The sequence below is a fragment of the Propithecus coquereli genome, unplaced genomic scaffold (assembly GCF_000956105.1).
Source record: "Propithecus coquereli isolate 6110/MARCELLA unplaced genomic scaffold, Pcoq_1.0 Scaffold48, whole genome shotgun sequence".
NCBI lineage: Eukaryota > Metazoa > Chordata > Mammalia > Primates > Indriidae > Propithecus > Propithecus coquereli.
Window position 1 is genome coordinate 8,137,168 of NW_012150618.1, and position 22,308 is coordinate 8,159,475.

Genomic DNA, 22,308 nt, shown 5'->3' on the forward strand with positions numbered 1-22,308 from the left:
AGTTATAAATAGCTCTAAATTTTTTCAATGAAAGCTTTTAAAAATCTTATGATTTTATAAGTGCTATCTATCAAGGGTTTTCATTCAAATACTTTTCTAACTAGAATTAATGAGTATTTAAAAGAGTAACCAAAATGCAAATATGGGAGAGATTTACATTTATAACTTAATGCTAAGCTTGAAATTAATATCTTCGTGGAATTAACCTAACTGCCATAAAAATAATTATTTAGAGTAAAAAGCATTTTAAGTTTATCTAATTTCATGCTGGTTATTTAAGATTGTTTTTGATTTCTCATTTGATAGCTGTTATGACAATCTCTTTGTATTTTTCTTTTCCCCTCAGGTCATTTTATCTTAGTGAAACTGGCAACTGAACTTTGCTCTAGTTGATGGGCAAAATTTCTTCTAGACTACCCACCATCCCAATTTCATCCTAGTTGAAAATTTTCAAATGCCATAAGAAATCTTTATAGATTTGCACTTAGCTTGTGGATGGACATCTCTACAATGGAGAGAACTGTGTCATAGCCCCAGTCCAAGGACATTACCATCGAATGCCCATTGACTACGGTGTGGGTGTGGAAGGTTCCAAAGAGAAGGAGCCGTCAGCCAGTGTGCGGGCCCCCTGGAGCATGGAATCGGGCAAGCTTTAAAAAGCACAGCTTTGGAGACACTCCATGAGTCTTCACGGCTTTCACGCGAACTAGCACTTAAGACCTTGTGTAACAAAATGGACACTGGGGACACAGCTCTAGGACAAAAAGCTACCTCAAGGTCTGGAGAAACTGATAAAGCGTCAGGTAGATGGAGACAGGAGCAATCGGCTGTTATTAAGATGAGCACTTTTGGCAGTCAAGAAGGACAGCGGCAACCACAACTAGATCCTGAGCAACTGGGAAACCCAGCGTCAGCACAACTGTTCGGTTCTGGGAAACTGGCCTCCCCTGGCGAAGTGGTGCAGCAAGTCGCCGAGAAGCAATATCCACCGCACCGTCCGAGTCCTTACTCATGCCAACATTCACTCTCTTTCCCTCAGCACTCATTGCCACAGGGGGTCCTGCACAGCAACAAGCCACATCAAAGCCTCGAAGGCCCTCCGTGGCTTTTCCCTGGCCCTTTGCCATCTGTTGCCTCTGAGGACTTATTTCCTTTTCCTATTCATGGCCACAGTGGTGGCTATCCTAGAAAAAAGATTTCAAGTCTGAACCCTGCTTACAGCCAATACTCCCAGAAAAGTATCGAGCAGGCAGAAGATGCTCACAAGAAAGAGCACAAACCCAAAAAGCCCGGCAAGTACATTTGCCCTTACTGCAGCAGGGCGTGTGCCAAACCTAGCGTACTGAAAAAACACATCAGGTCCCACACCGGGGAGCGGCCATATCCATGTATACCTTGTGGTTTCTCTTTCAAGACAAAGAGCAATTTGTACAAGCACAGGAAGTCACATGCCCATGCAATTAAGGCAGGATTAGTACCTTTCACAGAGTCAGCTGTATCTAAATTGGACCTGGAGGCTGGTTTTATTGATGTAGAAGCAGAAATACATTCAGATGGTGAACAGAGTACAGACACAGATGAGGAGAGTTCTTTATTTGCTGAGGCTTCTGACAAAATGAGTCCTGGCCCACCCATCCCGTTAGATATTGCCAGCCGAGGTGGCTATCACGGGTCGTTGGAAGAATCATTGGGCGGTCCAATGAAGGTGCCCATTTTGATTATCCCCAAAAGTGGAATTCCTCTGCCCAGCGAAAGCTCTCAGTATATCGGCTCTGATATGCTACCAAATCCGTCTCTAAATACTAAGGCTGATGACTCTCACACGGTCAAACAGAAACTTGCACTAAGACTGTCAGAGAAAAAGGGACAAGATTCTGAGCCATCTCTCAACCTTCTGAGCCCGCACAGTAAAGGAAGCACTGATTCTGGTTACTTTTCTCGCTCAGAAAGTGCAGAGCAGCAAATAAGCCCTCCCAACACAAATGCAAAGTCTTATGAAGAAATCATCTTTGGAAAATACTGTCGACTTAGTCCGAGAAATGCACTCAGTGTTACAACCACGAGCCAGGAGCGTGCCGCCATGGGCAGGAAGGGCATAGTGGAATCGTTACCTCATGTAAACACCAGGTTAGATGTCAAGATGTTTGAAGATCCCGTTTCCCAGCTGATCCCAAGCAAAGGAGAGGTGGACCTCAGTCAGACAAACATGCTGAAGTCCACTAAATTCAACAGTGAGTCCAGACAACCCCAGATTATTCCATCCTCTATCAGGAATGAAGGAAAACTTTATCCAGCAAATTTCCAAGGCAGCAGCCCCATCCTCTTAGAAGCTCCTGTAGACTCTTCACCCCTTATTAGAAGCAACTCCATGCCAACTTCTTCAGCAACTAATTTAAGTCTTCCTCCTTCTTTGAGAGGAAGTCACTCATTTGATGAAAGGATGAGCGGTTCCGACGATGTTTTCTATCCAGGGACGGTGGGCATACCCCCTCAGCGCATGTTGAGAAGACAAGCGGCTTTTGAGCTGCCTTCGGTCCAGGAGGGGCATGTGGAGGTCGAGCACCACGGCAGGATGTCCAAAGGTATCAGCAGTTCTTCCTTGAAGGAAAAGAAGTTGGCTCCTGGGGATAGGGTTGGGTACGACTATGATGTCTGTCGGAAACCCTATAAGAAGTGGGAAGACTCTGAAATGCCAAAGCAAAGCTACAGGGACATTTCTGGCTTAAGTTCTTTAAAACATGGTGGAGAATATTTTATGGATCCCATGGTGCCATTGCAGGGAGGGCCAAGCATGTTTGGAACTACATGCGAGAATAGAAAACGCCGGAAAGAGAAGAGTGTAGGAGATGAAGAGGACACACCCATGATTTGCAGCAGCATCGTAAGCACTCCCATGGGCATAATGACTTCAGACTATGACCCCAAATTGCAGATGCAGGAAGGAGTAAGGAGCGGATTTGTCATGGCTGGACACGAGAACCCTTCCCATAGTCACTCTGAACGCTTCGACCCATGTCGACCCCAGCTGCAGTCTGGAAGTCCATCTCTTGGGTCAGAGGAGTCCCCTTTGGCCACTGATTCAGACAAGATGTCAGACCTAGCAGGCAGGAAACCTCCTGGAAATGTGATTTCTGTGATTCAGCACACAAACTCGCTGAGCCGACCCAATTCATTTGAAAGGTCTGAGTCAGCCGAGCTCGTGGCTTGCACACAGGATAAAGCCCCTTCCCCTTCGGAGACCTGTGACAGTGAGATTTCAGAAGCCCCAGTGAGTCCGGAGTGGGCTCCACCCGGGGATGGTGCAGAAAGTGGGGGCAAACCTTCCCCGTCTCAGCAGGTGCAGCAGCAGTCCTGCCACGCACAGCCCAGGTTGGTTCGCCAGCACAACATTCAGGTTCCTGAGATTCGAGTGACCGAGGAGCCTGATAAACCCGAGAAGGAGAAAGAAGCCCAGACTAAAGAGCCAGAGAAGCCTGTGGAGGAATTTCAGTGGCCCCAGAGAAGCGAGACCCTTTCCCAGCTCCCCGCTGAGAAGTTGCCACCCAAAAAGAAGCGTCTGCGACTTGCAGATATGGAGCACTCCTCAGGGGAGTCCAGCTTTGAATCCACAGGCACGGGCCTCTCTCGCAGCCCCAGCCAAGAAAGCAACTTGTCCCACAGCTCCAGTTTCTCAATGTCTTTTGAAAGAGAAGAAACCAGTAAGCTTACCGCACCTCCTAAGCCGGATGACTTTGGGAAGCATTCAGAGTTCTTGACTGTCCCTGCTGGCTCATACTCATTGTCTGTCCCGGGCCATCACCACCAAAAAGAGATGCGGCGCTGCTCCTCAGAGCAGATGCCTTGCCCTCACCCTACGGAAGTCCCAGAAATTCGGAGCAAATCATTCGATTATGGTAATCTATCCCATGCTCCTGTGGCGGGAGCGGCGGCCTCAACATTGTCACCATCCCGGGAGAGGAAGAAATGCTTTCTGGTACGGCAGGCTTCCTTCAGTGGCTCCCCAGAAATTGCCCAGGGTGAGGCTGGCATGGATCAGAGTGTCAAGCAAGAGCAGCTGGAGCACCTGCATGCCGGCCTCAGGTCCGGGTGGCACCACGGCCCATCCACTATGCTGCCTGCTCTTCAGACAGAGGACCCAGGGAAGCAAGTGGTCGGGCCTTGTGCCCCTCTGAGCTCAGGGCCACTCCACCTGGCCCAACAGCAGATCATGCACATGGACAGTCAGGAATCTTTGAGAAATTCCTTGATGCAACCAACATCCTATATGACAAGCAAACACTTATCTGAACAGCCACATTTATTTCCACATCAAGAGACTATTCCATTTTCTCCTATCCAGAATGCCTTGTTTCAGTTTCAGTATCCTACAGTCTGTATGGTTCACTTACCAGCTCAGCAGCCTCCCTGGTGGCAGGCCCATTTCCCACATCCCTTTGCCCAACACCCTCAGAAGAGCTATGGCAAGCCTTCTTTTCCGGCAGAAATTCATTCTAGCTATCCCTTAGAGCACGTGGCAGAGCACACTGGAAAGAAATCTGCTGATTACGCACACACAAAAGAGCAGACTTACCCGGGTTATTCAGGAACATCAGGGCTACACTCAAAGAACCTTCTTCCGAAGTTTCCATCAGACCAGAGTAGTAAGTCAACTGAAATTCCCTCCGAACAGGTTCTTCAAGAAGATTTTGGCTCGGCAAACGCTGGGCCCTTACAGTCCTTACCGGGAACAGTGGTTCCTGTTCGGATCCAGACGCACGTACCGTCCTATGGAAGTGTCATGTACACAAGCATTTCTCAGATACTTGGGCAGAACAGCCCTGCAATTGTCATATGCAAGGTCGACGAGAACATGACCCAAAGAACTCTGGTAACCAACGCAGCCATGCAGGGCATAGGATTTAACATTGCCCAGGTGCTGGGGCAGCATGCAGGCTTGGAAAAATACCCCATTTGGAAAGTACCTCAGACCTTGCCCCTTGGTTTAGAATCTTCCATCCCCTTATGTTTACCTTCCACCTCCGACAGCGCCGCCACCCTTGGAGGTAGCAAGCGGATGCTTTCCCCAGCCAGCAGCTTGGAACTCTTCATGGAAACCAAGCAGCAGAAAAGGGTCAAAGAAGAAAAGATGTATGGGCAGATTGTGGAGGAGCTTAGTGCTGTGGAGCTAACCAATTCAGACATCAAAAAGGATCTCTCCCGCCCTGCGAAACCCCAGTTGGTTCGACAAGGCTGTGCTTCTGAGCCAAAGGATGGCTTGCAGTCGGGGTCATCTTCCTTCTCCTCTCTGTCGCCCTCCTCATCTCAAGACCATCCTTCTGCTAGTGCGCCCTCGAGGGAGCCCTTCCCGCCCAGCAGGGAGATGCTTTCTGGTTCCAGGGCACCCCCTCCAGGACAGAAGTCCAGTGGGCTTTCTGAAAGCAAAGAGTCCTCAGATGAATTGGATATCGATGAGACAGCATCGGACATGAGCTTGAGCCCACAGAGTTCGTCGTTGCCAACGGGAGACAGTCAGCTGGAAGAGGAAGGGGAGGGCCGGAAGCTGCCTGTCGGCATGCTGGTGCACGTGGCCTCGAGCCGGAGTGGGAACGTGGCAAACTCAACTCTTCTTTTCACGGACATGGCAGATTTCCAGCAGATTCTTCAGTTCCCCAGTCTGCGGACAACCACTACTGTGAGTTGGTGCTTCTTGAATTATACAAAACCGAATTATGTGCAACAGGCCACCTTCAAATCCTCGGTTTATGCTTCATGGTGCATTAGTTCCTGTAACCCCAATCCATCCGGATTGAACACCAAGACCACTCTGGCTCTTCTGAGGTCCAAGCAAAAAATCACCGCAGAAATTTATACCCTGGCTGCTATGCACAGGCCTGGAACCGGCAAGCTTACATCGTCAAGCGCTTGGAAACAGTTCGCTCAGGTAACAACTCTTGTTCTAGAAAGCATTCTGTATTGTGGATTTGATTGCTGAGCAGACTGCGTAATGAAGGGTATAACGTCCAAAAAAATACAAGGAAAAAGTTAAGGTCAGAGTTGGGGCAGTCCTCAGCAACACTGGCCTTACCCCGTGGGCGAGGAGGGGGGCGGTGGGGAGAAGCCACTCACTGCACTTAGTTGTGAGGGTCCCAGGGAAGGTCTCAAGGACTGGAAGTATCTCCTTCACCCAGGTGCCATGAAATGCTGCCACTGCAACTGATCCCTATGGGTTCTTCTTCGTTCTGACCTGTGCCAGTGGCCTAGCCCATCTACTTGTCTTTGAATGTGAGGAATTCGGGGAATTGTGAAATGGGACCTTAGAATAGGGAGTAGATGCTGAAAGGGAAGATCAGGAGGGAGCCCTGAAGGATGTCAGAACTGAACTTTGCAAACACTTTTTACCAAAACTTACTATAGATCTCTCTTAAAACTTATTTTTCCAAGTTATTTTTCCTGTATGAATAATCAGTGCCTTACATGTAAAATTATAAAAAATATTAGTAAGGGGCATTTTGTAATTTTTGCCTAATTAACAATGAAACAAATGGAGGATTTAAAAATATATTTTCACTTATGTCAGTTACCATTCTTTTCTTCAATAATTTTTGAGACTACTTCCTTAATTAATATAGATTGTTTTTATCGCTACTTCAAAACATAGAACATGTTTTTAAGTCCTTATTAGTGTTGCACAGACTAAGTGCTGAGTGTGTATATATATTTTTTTTTAAACAAAATATTGAATTTATTCAGTGGATACTGTCATTCTCTGATTTTATTCCTAGTGTTCTTTATTTTATGTAACCAGCCCCTGGCCCTTTAGGATGGAATTTAGGCTCATTTTCAGAGATTTTGGAAAAGGGGAATGTAGGAGCTACTGTGTGTTAGAGAAAGCATGCAAAATGATTCTCTCTTCTTGTCCTACAGATGAAACCTGATGCATCCTTTTTATTTGGCAGCAAGCTAGAAAGGAAACTAGTGGGAAATATCTTAAAGGAAAGAGGGAAAGGAGATATTCATGGAGATAAAGATATTGGATCCAAACAAACTGAGCCAATCCGAATTAAAATCTTTGAAGGAGGGTAAGGAAACATAAGTGCAAATGTGAAATGTTCAATTATAGGTCAGAGTAAATTGTCCAAAATGTCTCCATGGAGAAAACACTGTCTACTCTGGTTGGGAGCTTAAAGTGAATTCCTTTTCTATTCACATTTCTGAAGTCTGGCTGGTAATAGACTATGATGCATTCATGACCTTGTTTTGGGGACTTGCTTTTAATGAAAATGTCCCTGGTATGTATGGTTCAAGCCTCTGCCTTACATTTTCACACCTCTAATTTATTACAAAATGTACTAACTTGATAGGCTCTTGATGTCATCTAAGTTCATTCATTCTTTTATATTTTATAGGCATTTGTGTTATTAATGGACATATTTTTAGCCTATGCTTATACAAATGAAATCATGCATGCTTGCATATAATTCTAGGAACGAGTTAATTTGTTTGTTTGCTTTTATTATTATCTAAACTTTAGACTTTGATGGAATTTCACCAATTCCGTCAACATCCTTTTTCTATTCCAAGATCCATGTCAGGGCACCACGTTGCATTTAATTGTCATGTCGTCCAGTCTCCTGTGGTCTCTGATAGTTTCTCTGTATTTAGGAATTTCTTTTTAAATATTAAGTTTGGAGTATAGAAACTCCGGTAATAAGGTTCAATGACTTTGTTATCTGTATGGTTAAGAAAAATTATATATATGTGTAATGTCTAGTTTTAGATTTTGATAGAAATGTATCTTCAATCCAGTCACATGGGAAAAAAAAGCCCAGAGTTATGTTTTTAAAATTTAAAAATTTTAAAGTACACTAACCACATTTTGGGGATTATGATGTAATTAGCCTTCTCTCTATAGCAGATCTGTAATTTCCATATTTTCATGAGCATGAATTTATTTCAATTACATGTGGAGGACACAATAATGTTATTTGTTGACTATCAAATGTTGAATATTAGTGAGATGAAATATCAATTTCTCACATAGTATTACCAGTTTGGAGAGGGATTATTCTAGTCGGTTCTCCCTTAGGTTTTGACACCTTTGGATGGCTAGTATTTTTATCACTAAAACCACAGTTGTATACAGTGTTGAAGCTTTTTTACATCCCTCATCTTTTAACACAAATGAGAGAAATACAGATTTTATCATTCCTCAGAGACAGAGGTCCGTGTGACTGAATCAACCCTCTCACACTCAGCAGTCTTCTTCATAGCAGTGTGCTAGCACCAATAGATTAGCGAGACTTTCACAGTTACTGAATGCTTTGGGGAGTCGATCTCCACTAAAGAAGCACACAAGTGAAAGAGCATATGTGAACATTTTATTGCTGTGTTTTGATGATCTAAAAGGACTGTGCACATATTTCATTTCCTCCTTTCATTGCCCATGTCGTGGGCTAGGTCGCAGTCCTTTCTTAATCTGTGGCCCAGTTTCTGCCTGGTGGTGACCAGGTGTTCTTTCTAAACAATATGTTACCACCTCTTATTTTGGCAATTGCAAAGTGATAACTTAAAAAAATAACTGACCAATTTTTTTAAGTGTGTGTGTTCCTTATATTATCTAATTGGTTTAATAATTTTGACATATTTTCAAATTATTTTTTTCAAAATTTATTAATTCTCCTATCAGGTAGATTCATGGCTCTGCAGAACTGTTGTATGGTAAATATCTTATTTATACAGATTTTTCTAATGTATAGTTATATTTTATACAGAATTTTACTGTATTTTCATTCTGGAAGGAAGTTAATAAGCTATGATGTTAAAAATAAAATTATATTATTTGATGATAAAATGCATTTCCTATCACTATGATGGTGGGCTATAGTAAGCTTGAAGTATCTTTCCTTGAAGAAAATTAGCTTTCTATAAAATTATTAGTTTTAGTCTATATCCTTTAAGCAATTTTATGTAGTTAGGGTCAGAGAATATTAAAATTGAAATGTTTAAGTTTCATGTTTGCATGTTTAAGTTCTCTTCTGCTTTATTGCAAAAGACAATGAGATAAAAGATAAAGTTCAAAATAATTACGAAGAACAAGTTGAAGTTGAAATTCCTTGTAAAAGAGGAAAAATTTAAAGAAGCCCAAAAGCATGCAAAATTAATTATTCAATTTTGACTCTACTTAACTCTACCTGGATTGGTACTGACCAAAAAGTAGATATTGTTAAGATTAAATAAAATCCATAGCAGAATTGGTATTTAAATATGTAAATGGATTTTCTCTTTAAAAATTCCTTCAGTGGATAGACGATTAAAGTTAAATTTGCTTTTATTCTTGTTGATTGGTTGATTGGCTAGAACAAAATTGGGAGGTTTTCAATGCTCTTATAATATTTAAAAAAAAACCTGTAAATCTAGTACCTTTAAGTAAATCCACAGTGAATTAGGGCATTTTGCATGTCAGTTTATCTTTCAAAGTTATAAAAAGAACTGTCTAAAAGAAATATCTTTCCAAGAATGACATTAGACCCATAATTCTAGCTTACCTGCAATTTAAAAGACAATGATGTTCATTGAATTATTCAGTAGAATGCTACTGTACTGTATGATAAATCATGTTTTATTGCATTCTAAACAAAATGGAATGGTTGAGCCACTGGGTAGGTTTCTTCCCTTGATTATCAACGGAAATACCCAAGACTTTGTTCATCTAATTTGATTTGATTAAACTACATGACCTCAGATATCCTTTCAAACATCTCTATGAAATCCTTCTGGAAACAAATGCAAATTTGATTAAAAATAGAATCTCTAGTTTCCATTATATAACAGTACCTTCAAGAAGCCAGTTGAAATTTAGACTCCACGTTAGTGTACAGATTCACGGTCTTTGGAAAGAATGGATCAAATCTGTAGATAACAGTTGGTGAGCCGAGCTCAGCCTGTGTAAACTAGAAATTTCTGAGGCACTCTTGTGCCAGGATTGTAAAAATAGACCAGGAACTTGCAACGAAGAATTCTATTATCAGTTACACTTCTTTTAAAGGATTGTGTGTGTTGTACATGCACATTTTGGATGATGTAATGCACATCTTAGATGAGACATGATGAATATGTTGGTATGCTTTTAGGATGTCCCTTGACTGAAAGCTATACTAGAATCCAATCTAAAGGTCTGTAACTCATCTGAAGCCCATTTAAACATCTACTCCCTAAGTCTGGAAATTTACACTTAATAATAGAGCCAATTCCATTTTGAATGCTGTGTAGAATTATATTTTGTTTGTTAAATCTATTATCTAGTTCTTTCGGCCATTTACTACATAAATTTCACAGTCTTCAGAGAAGTAAAGTTGAATAATTGTTTGCAAAAGACCCTCATAAAAATTTGCCATGCAAATAATTAGCTTTTGGTTTGATATATAACATGCTATAAGAATACTTGAAAACACACTGATGTCCCCCCCCCCTTTTTAAACAGGTATAAATCAAATGAAGATTACGTATATGTCAGAGGACGTGGACGTGGAAAGTACATTTGTGAAGAATGTGGGATTCGCTGTAAGAAGCCAAGCATGCTCAAGAAACATATTCGCACCCATACCGATGTTCGGCCTTACGTATGCAAGTTGTGTAACTTCGCCTTCAAAACGAAAGGTACAAGTCTGATTTTTTGAGAGGAAAAATACTTTTCTTATGGCTAGTTAGCATTGTGAATACTGTTTTATAACTAACCTTTGACAACAATAAGGTGGTTTTGTTTGTGAAAATATGACTCCATGAAATGTATTTTTCCCCCTATAATGTAAGTGATCAAAGATACATGAGACTGTGACACTCCTCTTATGACTTAATTAAGAGCTAGAGACTTAGGGTCTGGCCAGTTGTCTCCAAAGGAAGTGGCTAAGAGTTGCCTGGGTAGCTATTACTTCATGTTGGAAATGTTATGTGGTCTAGATAGCTTTTGCACTGCACGTGCAGTGGTATTAGAAAAGCAAGGCAGCAGCTGGGAAGAAAATATGTGCCATGGTCAGTTTCAAGATTATAAATAATGTAGAGATCCACAGATTCCCAGGTGGGCCCCTCCATCCAGAGTCGCATTAATTATGCATAGAAATTTGATAGCTTATGTGCCGTGTATTTATCAGCACAGAGACAATTTCTTACTCTCAGGCCACAACTGTTAATCTCATAAAACTAGGACTTGCTTTGAAATGGAAAAAAAAAAATCTATTTTTAACAGGTAGATTTACATAAAAATATTTTATTCTAGAAAGTTGCTTCAGGTATATTTCTGTCTTTTTATAAAATCATGAAAATGTTCATAAGCCTGGTGTTCTCAGAATACAAATGGTTGTGAATTAGAGGTTGTTCGACTTTGGTAGAAATATGTTTTACATTAGATCTAATGGATACTACAGGCACTTCCTTGCCAACCTCACATCATTTCCAATGTTTTAACTTTAAATTTGCATGCTAATTAATCTGCTGTAATCCCATCAAGAAAAATAAATACCAAATGAAATAATCTTCGGTAGAGAAATGTATACCTGTTTTCTTTTATAGTCCCAAATCCTAGATTGTTCTATTGGTTCCAAAAGCAAAAATGTGTAGCCTCTCAACATATGTGTTTCTTCTTCATTAAAAAGCTATCTGTAGTACAAGTACGCCTCATTTGAAGTTAAAAAAGAAAGCAAGTGTGTTAATTTGCATTTCAAAAGAAATAAACATAAGGTCCTTTAAATGCCAGCCCTCTTAGCACAATTAAGCCTTTTATATAGAACTTTACTGAGAGATTCCCTAGGAGATGAGAAAATAAAAACTTTGATTTGGGGACATACTGCAAATTCACTAGTCATTACAAATGATATATATCGTTACTTGGCATATGAGTTTGCTGCTGGTATAGTTATGTGAAAAACTGAAGAAATGACACATTGCTAGATATTTTAACGAATTAAATCAAGTCAGGCTCTGAACCATCATCCTGGAATTTTAGCAGGAAATAATTTATTTTTGGTCATTACTAGAGTTTTCTTGTCACCCTTTGGGAATGTGCAAATGTCTCAGAATCTTAAAATGAACAAAACATCCTGGGAAACCCTGCCAGTTTTCACCTCTGGCTGAAATGCCTGTTGTCCAAACTCACATCACCGTCTGAACACAAATCAAGCATTCTCGAAGGACCAATCCCTTCTGCTCTAATACATCACTTCAGAAGCTCATGCCTTCAACCACCCAAAGCTAGGGTGGAATTGTTTCAGCTCCCTATTTCTAACTACAAACCTATTCTGAAGATAGGACCCCAAAGCCTGACTATCCTTGGGATGGGTGGAGGGAAAAATATGGGAGAAGAAACACATTTTAAAACCTGAATAAATTATCTTGACACACTTAGCATCCACAACTATACACATACACAGTGTACTTATACCCTGGCAGAAGCAAATGATTTCCATTAATTTATGGATAAATGTAATTAATTTACAGATTTAAGAATTCTTGATAAGTCTATAAAATTTTTGAGCTCTTGAAAAAATTGTAGAAATAATTTTTTGATAAATAAGAGTAATGGGGGCCTGGAAATATTTCTGTTTGGAATTATCAAAATAGCATGTAAAATTCACATGTATGTAAGCAGTAAGAAAATAATAAAGCAATGTAAGTAAAATAATAAACAGCATGTCCCGATTTAGAATTGTCGTCTATCTATTACGTTAATAGTAAGGTAAACTCTCCTACAAGAAGAGCAAACTATTTCAGAAAGGCTGATTTTCCATCAAGATTTCAGGGAACCTTTTCTTAAAGCATTTGTTGGGTATATTGCCTAAGCGTTATCAAAGGGCGTGGATAATATTATGACTATTTTCATTGAAGTGGATGTAAAGGATCCTTACAACTGAATTAGTTCCTGAATCTCTTTTGATAAGTTATATAGCATAGAATTTTGTGTATATATATATATATATATATATATATATATATGTATTTTTTTTCTTCTATAGATCTTGGGTCAAGGGTGATTGGATCAATGTTTTCAAAATTTCTCACATTCCATATAGCAATTATATAAATCTACATATATGTATACACACATGTATGTATACATATAATTATATATCATCATCATCATTAAAACATTTGACGTGTAATCTTTCTTTTTTCTTAGAATAATATGAGTCACAAGATAAATAAAAAGGGAATATTGTTGCTCCAGAATTTTAGAAACTGCTCTCATAAAGTTTGCTAACATATGTCAGACAGATAGATGCTAAATACTGGGAATATGCTCCCTATAGGTGGTTAGCTAAGTATTTGTATGGATGTTTGAATGCCTTGACAAGGTTGGCCCCCACACTAGGTTTGTATATTTTTTTCTTCTGACCAATGAGGTCTTTAGAGGTTAATCTATTAATATATCAATGCCAGAAGGCCCGGGGTCCAATGGTTGTGTTGAGAACCATTGTTTCAGATCAGCTTATGGCTGGCCCATTTGGATAGATATGAGATCCCGTCTCAGGCAGGAAAGCCTGGGATCCCCTGTCTTGATTGGAGCCTACTCTTGGAAAGATGTGACCCTGGACTTCCACAGGTCTTCTACTGTAAAGAAAACCTGAGATTGGGCCAAAGTTCTCAGGGATTAATATCTTCAGAAACCAGATTGTTCTTCTTAAGGTAGAAGCAAGGGATAGTGGGTATAAACAAATCTATGTTATGCCATGAATGTAATGAAATTAGTTCGTTTCACATTGAATTTTAGAGCAATCATCACATTTTGGTAACCAATTAATTTCTCTCACTCTCTCTCTCTTTTTTTTTTTTTTGGCTTTGTTTTCTAGGAAATCTAACAAAGCATATGAAATCTAAAGCACACATGAAAAAATGCCTGGAATTGGGAGTCTCAATGACATCGGTTGATGACACAGAAACTGAGGAAGCAGGTATATCACAATCTAGTTGACTGACCTCTTCACTATGCACACTGGAGCTTTGTGTGGCCGAGGTGGTAAAATAAGTTTAGATATTTTTAAAAACTGATCATATTTCATTTTATTAAATACTAAATATAGAAAATAAATCTGACACATTGGATTGCTTGAAACCTACTGAGAAGAAATAAATGCATTTCACTTTTGACTCTGGGGAATAAAAGGCCTTCCTATGAAAATATTTCTATCTAGAGCCAAGAAGGGAATATAATTGTACTTGCTTTGTGATAGTGATTTAAATTTTATGAAGCTTTTGGGAAGATCTGAAAAGCATTTGAATGCGTTATTATTCTTATTAAGAGGAAACCTAGTAGAACAAAATCCATCGTTAACCTCAGTAAAGAACCCAAGGGTTGGCCAAACCTTCTGAGATATACCACTTATAGTTTATACCTAAACCTGCAGATACAGGTGGTTGCTTTTCTTTTTCCTCTAGTATTATCATTAGCATTATTCATATGAATGGGGTGATGTCTGAGATATAAGGTCCTACTCTGGCATCCTTACTATAAGTTGGGGATGATACCAAATAGATACATAAAAAGATTAGAACCAATACAGGGTCACACAGGTAAGTGCCTTGTAAGAGTTATAGGAGTGCAGAGGCGTACCTGTCTTTGGGGGCTGGAAGGTTGGGGAAAGCTTTTAGAAAGAGACAAGGCCTAAATAAGCTCCTAACCTTGACATTTGGATCTTGATCTCCATTAACTTCATTCAATTGTTTCAGAAAATATGGAAGATTTGCACAAAGCGGCTGAGAAGCATAGCATGTCCAGCATTTCAACTGATCACCAGTTCTCAGATGCGGAGGAATCAGATGGTGAGGATGGAGATGACAATGATGATGATGATGAAGATGATGATGACTTTGATGACCAGGGAGATCTAACACCAAAAACAAGATCAAGAAGCACCAGTCCTCAGCCTCCTCGATTCTCCTCCTTGCCTGTGAATGTCAGTGCCGTACCCCATGGGGTTCCTTCAGATAGTTCCCTGGGACATTCTTCATTGATCAGCTATTTAGTTACATTACCAAGTATTCAGGTTACTCAGCTTATGACACCCAGTGACTCGTGTGAAGATACCCAGATGACAGAATACCAGAGGCTATTCCAGAGCAAAAGTACAGACTCAGAACCAGACAAAGACAGATTGGACATACCTAGCTGTATGGATGAGGAATGCATGCTGCCTTCAGAGCCCAGCTCCTCTCCTAGGGACTTCTCGCCCTCCAGCCGCCACTCCTCCCCAGGATATGATTCTTCACCCTGTCGAGATAATTCACCAAAGAGGTATCTGATACCCAAAGGAGATTTGTCTCCCAGAAGACATTTATCACCTAGGAGAGATCTGTCACCCATGAGACATCTTTCACCAAGAAAAGAAGCTGCATTGAGAAGAGAGATGTCCCAAAGAGATGTTTCACCAAGAAGGCATTTGTCCCCACGGAGGCCAGTGTCTCCAGGGAAAGACATCACAGCAAGAAGAGACCTCTCTCCCCGAAGAGAGAGGAGATACGTGACCACCATAAGAGCGCCATCTCCCAGAAGGGCTTTATACCATAACCCACCATTGTCCATGGGGCAGTATTTGCAAGCAGAGCCAATTGTATTGGGGCCTCCTGTAAGTATTATCTGCTTTCTCTCTCTAATATATAAGTTGAAGCACATTGGAGCCTCTTGATAACACACTAGTGTGAAATTTATCATAACATGGGTATCTCTCATGGGCAGGAGTAAACTTGGTTATTGAAAATAGCAGGAGGACATTTTTATCACATGCTATTGTCAGTAACATGGCTGGGGCATTACCCTAAGCATATTGCATCAGAGCAGTACTGAATTTCCAGTGGGAACAGGTGAAGCCTTTCTGAAAGTTTTCTAAGCTTCACTAATTATAGACATGAGCCAAACCTTTATGTGAGTAAAAAAGGTAAAGCCTTTGGAAAGGCATGACTGCATAGACACACTCATGGGGACCTTTAGGTGTCAGTTATATAACTCCTCACCAGGTGAGGATTCACTTCAGTTGTAAGCCTTGACTGTCAAAAACTTTTAATTTTTAATACACTCATTACCTTGCCCACCGTGAGTGAACATGCGAAACTATTTGGGGATGGGGAGAGGAGAGAATGGCACACACTTCGATGTTTATAACTCACAGGCATGAACCTGTTTTTCTTGCCATTACCACCGCCAGGTGTACTTGCTGAGCGAAAGGCTGGGCCCAAGGAAAACGGGAAGTCAGGAGAGCTAAACCCTGGCCGGGTTTGGAGTAGTGGAAGTGACTACGTGGTAGAAATTCCACGTGAACGCTTAGTTTTGTGGGTTAAAATCGTTTCATTTTTGATCAGTGAAGGTCTGAATTTGGAACTTTTATTAGTAACAAATAAGATTGCATTGGGTTTCGAACATGTCGAATGCATTGTAGTTATAGAGGACAATCGATCATTCCCTGTGTCAGCATGGAGTCAGGGATCTCAGTTAACTTCACGTAAAAGGACATCTCTCTGTCTGGCTTCTGCTGTCCTACTCTCTTGGTTCCCACACAGATCTCCATTCTGATTAGGTATATGCAATGGACATCATGTAATAGCAGCGAAATGTAAAATGGGAAAATAAACTATGCTGTATTTTATTTTAAATTTTGAATCTGTGATAACTGTGTATATCTTCAAAGATTGTTATCGTAGGCATTACAAGTCTTCCACCTGAACTGCTGTTTGATGGAGACACGCCTTTTTCTAAACCAGAGCAAACACAAGAGGGATTTTGTGTATGTGCAGGATTTAAATGACTCTTTTTCATACTGTAAAATTCCCACCTTTCATAGCTTATGAGTTCCTGGGTGATCATAGGGTTAACGATTACACCATTTCACCCACACTTTCAGGATAAGCCATGTTTCCAGCTTGAATAAAGTGTAGCCCAGAGCAGGGTAAGGACCAAGCTTGGCAGAGAGTAGCAGAAATAATGCATAATTTATAGGTCTTGAACCAGTCTCACAATCTGAATAGAACTGGATGAATCCTTAATGGTATAGAGCATACCTTGAGTTGTAGAACTGAAATGTCCTTGAAATGAATTTGAACTTTTTTTTTTTTTTAAATCTCTCTCCTGGACTACTACCATACTGGCCAGGTTTATATCTATCTTAAGTTCTCAAAAAAATAAAAAAATAAACGGATTTCCTTTTAAATAACAGTCCATTAAAAGAATGAATCACAGTAATTAAAATCTGATAATCTCATTCAAACCTGATAATCTGACGATCTGAGTCACTGTAGCAACAGTACAGAAAATAAATTCTCTGTTTTCAGGACTGGGACCATGAAATCTGGAATTCTGGCCCCAAATCTTAAGTATCCTTAATTCATTAATTGCCAAGGAGATATTTAAGTGGAAATAATCATATAAACAGAAGAATAGACAAAATCATCTTTTGTTCCCAACTATGTCGTTGAATATAAGTTAACTTTCTGAAATAGTTAATGTTAAGTACTTCTCTTGAGGATAGTTTCCTAACATAAACTGTATTGATCAAAGATTTAAGTGGCTTTGATTTGTGATTTGATGAAGCTGTCTTCTGCATTGAACATCATTTGAGCAGGAATTTATTCCCTTAGACCAACATCTTACACATTAGAGGAACCAGTTTGTGGGTCCTCCCCACATTGTCATCTGTTCTGTGGAAAACTTTTTTTAAAAGCCAATTTCCAGGCCTGTCACTCCAATTATACTCATCAACACTTAAGAAAAATATTAAAAATCTGTCCAGCATATAAACAGATGGTAATCTTTTCATTTCCTTTTGAATTAAAAATATGTATTATTAGTGTTTATTAGTGTTTTTTTACTCGATAAACTTTTCCTGATAATTACTCATTATTTTCTTTTCCTTCTCTCTCATAAAAAAAAAAAAAAGAGAGCTAAAATGTGTCTCTGTACGTAGTGCTTTATCACCTTGCTGTTTAAAAAACAAAAGTAACTTTTCACAGGCCGACACCTTCGTTCGAGGATTATAAAAGACAACAGAGAAATCTCTTTCATTTTGAAAAATGAAAAATTGATAAAAAGATTAGGGAGTGAATCCTACCTAGGTAGTGAAGTTGTGAGTGAGCGAATGAATGAATGAGGTAGCTTGCCCTAAGGATGAGGAGTGGCAGGATCTGAATTTTGTGCTCTCTTTGTTTCCCCGTGCAGAATTTAAGAAGAGGATTACCTCAGGTTCCTTACTTCAGTCTCTATGGAGACCAAGAAGGTGCTTATGAACATCAAGGCTCCAGCCTTTTCCCTGAGGGTCCTAATGACTATGTCTTCAGTCATCTTCCACTCCACTCCCAGCAGCAAGTGCGAGCTCCCATCCCCATGGTGCCCGTTGGTGGGATCCAGATGGTCCACTCCATGCCGCCAGCCCTTTCTGGTTTACACCCTCCACCCACATTGCCTCTGCCGATGGAGGGCTCTGAGGAGAAAATGGGCTCTTCAGGGACTTCCTTCCCGAAGGACCCCTACGTGCTTTCCAAGCAGCATGAAAAGCAAGCTCCCCACACGTTGCAGTCAGCCGGTCCACCCAGCACTCCCTCCTCCCCTCGGCTACTGATGAAGCAGAGCACTTCCGAAGACAGCCTCAATGCAACAGAGCGGGAGCAGGAGGAGAATATACAGACTTGTACAAAAGCCATTGCCTCTCTCCGGATTGCCACAGAAGAGGCAGCTCTGCTCGGGGCGGATCAGGCAATGCGGGTGCCGGAGCCCCACCAGAAACCCTCGGGAAGTGCACACGTTAGCATTAGACACTTTAGTGGACCTGAGCCAGGGCAGCCCTGTCCCTCAGCCACCCACCCTGACTTGCATGATGGTGAAAAGGACAATTTTGGTACATCACAGACTCCATTAGCTCACTCCACGTTTTACAGCAAGAGTTGTGTGGATGACAAGCAGTCAGACTTTCACAGCAGCAAGGAATTATCTTCAAGCACAGAGGAAGGCAATGAACCTTCATCAGAGAAGAGTCAACTACATTGATCTAAGATGCATGGAGACTTTCATTTCCACATTTTCCCATTTTTTTCTTTTGTTTTTGTTTTTCTAGAAATAGAGGTAATCAAGTTTATAGCATGCCTGTCCTAAGTTATAGTAGTTGCTATTATATATACTTTTGTTATATCAAAAGAATTAGGTAAATTAACAAGTCATCATGAGCCTGACCAAAACAAAATTTGAAATTAACCTATTGGGTCTGGTACTTTTAAAATTGTACAGATGTTTGTGCCTTTTCTTTACTTTGCTTATATTCTTATAAGCATTTTTTAGCAGTAATTTGTACATATTTTAGAATTTGTGTATCTGCTTTGTAATAAATGTAATTTCTTTCCTTTTTTGGACACTTGGATCTAAATGATGTAAAGCAAAACAGCATCAATATATATGTGAGGTTGCACTAAAACATATTTTTATATGATTAAAACTGAACAGCTTTTATGTACAGCTCTGATTCTGTAATACTAATATTTATTTACTTTGTTTCATAAATTGTACATTTTTTCTTAATGTTGTGGATTGCTTTTCTACGTGAAGCATGGGATTTACTGTTGCGTACCTAGAACAAAAATGTACATTGTAAACAAGATATTTAAACTAGAGTATCTTATTCTGCACTTATGCATTAGTTAAGAAAAAAAAGATAAAGGATGTATCAGTCAGTTCTTAACTCTTGTATATTTTTTTGTCTCTTGTTTGCTGGATTGACTATAACTTAAGTGCTGATTGTGATTTTAAACTGATAGTACCGTAAAGCATTAAAGTAAACAATGTGCTATTGTGAGTTTTTTCAAAGCTTTATAAATCAGTTATAAATAATATTAAAAGTATTTGGTCTTATGTGAACATGTTGATCTATATACGCATCTAAAAATATGGGAAAACATTCCGCCCCATGTAAATATGTACAAGTGCATCACTGGTACAATTTTATGTAACTCAGTTGGACACTAGGTTGCCACAGACCTATGCTAGGGTGTCTTTAAAAGTTAAAGTGACAAAGCACATGGGACTGTGTAGAGCTTGGTTATCGGCTGGCCCGGTGGCTTGGCAGGCAGTGCTGTGCGCTGCCGTGGAGAAGACCTGGGCTTATAAGTTTCCTTGGTTCTTGCTGCACAGGATGGTGACTGGAACTAAGGCTACACAGAGGGTCGCACTTGGACTCTGAAGGTTGGGTGTGGAAGCGGGGAAGGGGGATGGAGACCTGCTCCCCAGCTCTTGCTGTCAGCCAATCCTCGTGGTAACAGGGTTAACATCAGCATTAGGGGAAGTCACCTCACCCTTTTGAATAGGGGAAGAGTGTCACACTCCTGGCTATCTCAGGGGGAATGGGGAAAAGAATCTTTCAAGGGCAAAGAACTCGTGGCAGGATGACGTCTGTTGTATATATCATTCGGAATGGCTTTGGTTAGTGTTGAAGGTGGAAAGAGCCTTTGTAGGTCCAGAAGAGCGGAAAAGAGGGAGTACGACATGTGTACATGCACGTACGTGTGTGCACACACACACAATCTGGGTTATCTTTGTGCTATATAGTGGATTATAATTCTGTGAAACCAAGTTTGTATACTGAATTACATTAAGGAGTGTTCTTTAAAAAGAGAAATAAATATACAATTACATGCTTGAGGTGTCTAGTTCTTATGTGTTGTTTTACATTTTAATTTCCCAGCTTTGTTTTCAAAGAAACTGTGGTAGTACTGACATACCATTTGTACTTTTAATTGCTAGTTTCTGCCTGTCCTGTGGTATGCTGGGTATGAATGCTTTTAACAAGAAAGAAGACAGTCGTTGCTTCCATAGGACATCTGACTAGAACAGAAAGTGGTCACCAAGGTGTGGGCCTTAGACATGGACTCATCCAAACCTAAGCATGGTCCTGGGCAGCATACATTGTGTCTGAACAGAGTCATGAATAAAGCAAATTATCATTTTCCCTTCTGCCTCTCTCTCAGTATGCATACGTTCTGAAATTCCACTTGGGAAACCTCTTTATTTTTGCTGAGATGACTGAAGTCAAAAACCAGCTGAAATATACCATTAGATGTCCACAAATTGCACTTTTTTATTGTAAAGAGTGGAACCTTTTTAATAATATAAGAAGAAGTTCATTAAATGTCAAAGTCTATCAGTATGACCACTATAAAAATCTCAGATTGGTGGATTTACAACTTATCTATTTTATTTTATGAGCCTGATTGCCTTTTTTAAAGGATGTTTTACACAGGTGAATTAAAGGTCAACACAGCCTAATATCTGTCTCTTACCAAGTAGAATCTTTGAAACATTTGGATTATGTAGGGTGATTTGTGAGTGTTATTTCTCATTGATGTGTGTGTGAGACAGAGAGAGAGAGAGAGAGAGAGATTCCAGCCAAGTCAAATCACTCTTTGTTTTCTCTTCTATCTAATTCATCACTCATGTTATCACTCATTATTCATAAAACAGGCTTTGAGTCTAGCTATGAACCAAGTATAATGATGGGCATTTAGAATAAATAAGAGAGCATTCTTACCATTAAGGAACCCCAGTAAATAGAAGAGACATATATATTAGTTAATGTGTATAATATGATGTTAGAGCTAGAATAATAGTACATTTGGTGTGATTTGTGATCCCAAAGGAGAGATCAGTGTTCCTGCTGAAAATGGGAAGAGAGAAGCTTCATCACCAAAGTAGCCTTGGAACAGATCCTTGAAACAATATATTGACGAATTCATTCAACATAATTTTTCATCAGCTACATTGGAACACTGTTCTGAGAGCTAGGTGTACAATTACTGAAAAAAAACCGGATAGAGTCTTTGCCTTCATGGCATTTATATTTGGTGGAGAAAGCATATAAAAAGGAAGCGGGAAAGTCCGTGTTAGCTGATCAGGGATGTGTAAAAAGCAAGAGGTAGCTGGCTTCCTGGGTATATGGCAGGTGGTGCATGGCTAAGCTAGAAAGGCATATTAAAGTTTGATTTCCTAATCCAGTCTACAGATCTGGCCCTAAGCAGTGGAGAGCCAGGGAAGAACTGAAACAAGAAAGTGGCCTTGCTATTGTTGTTGTTATTCTAATTATTACTATTTTGGGGAAAACCCACTGTGGCAGCAGGGGAGAGATTTGAGGGAGAGAGAATGGAGGCAGAGAGACCAATTAGGAGAATTATGAAGTGATGTCAGTCCGTGGAAATAAGGCAGCAACAATCCAAATAGATATTGAGGACCTGAAGAAATAAGGGACAGTTTTGCTTAACGAAGAGGAATTGGTAATACAGGGATTTAGTGTTGGAGATGAAGGACACGGGGGAGTGAAA

General features: G+C 40.2%; 1 protein-coding gene across 1 annotated transcript in view; it reads left to right on the forward strand.

The window, feature by feature from the left end:
* The window catches only part of HIVEP2 (human immunodeficiency virus type I enhancer binding protein 2), a 27,301-nt gene extending 6,668 nt beyond the window's left edge, over positions 1-20,633 (forward strand). The window contains exons 3-8 of the mRNA XM_012655560.1: positions 347-5,920; positions 6,904-7,058; positions 10,460-10,635; positions 13,818-13,919; positions 14,695-15,590; positions 18,170-20,633. Coding sequence (XP_012511014.1) covers positions 734-5,920; positions 6,904-7,058; positions 10,460-10,635; positions 13,818-13,919; positions 14,695-15,590; positions 18,170-18,994 — 7,341 coding nt within the window. The 5' untranslated portion in view covers positions 347-733 and the 3' untranslated portion in view covers positions 18,995-20,633. The remainder of the gene's footprint in view (positions 1-346; positions 5,921-6,903; positions 7,059-10,459; positions 10,636-13,817; positions 13,920-14,694; positions 15,591-18,169) is intronic.
* Positions 20,634-22,308: the final 1,675 nt, after the last annotated feature.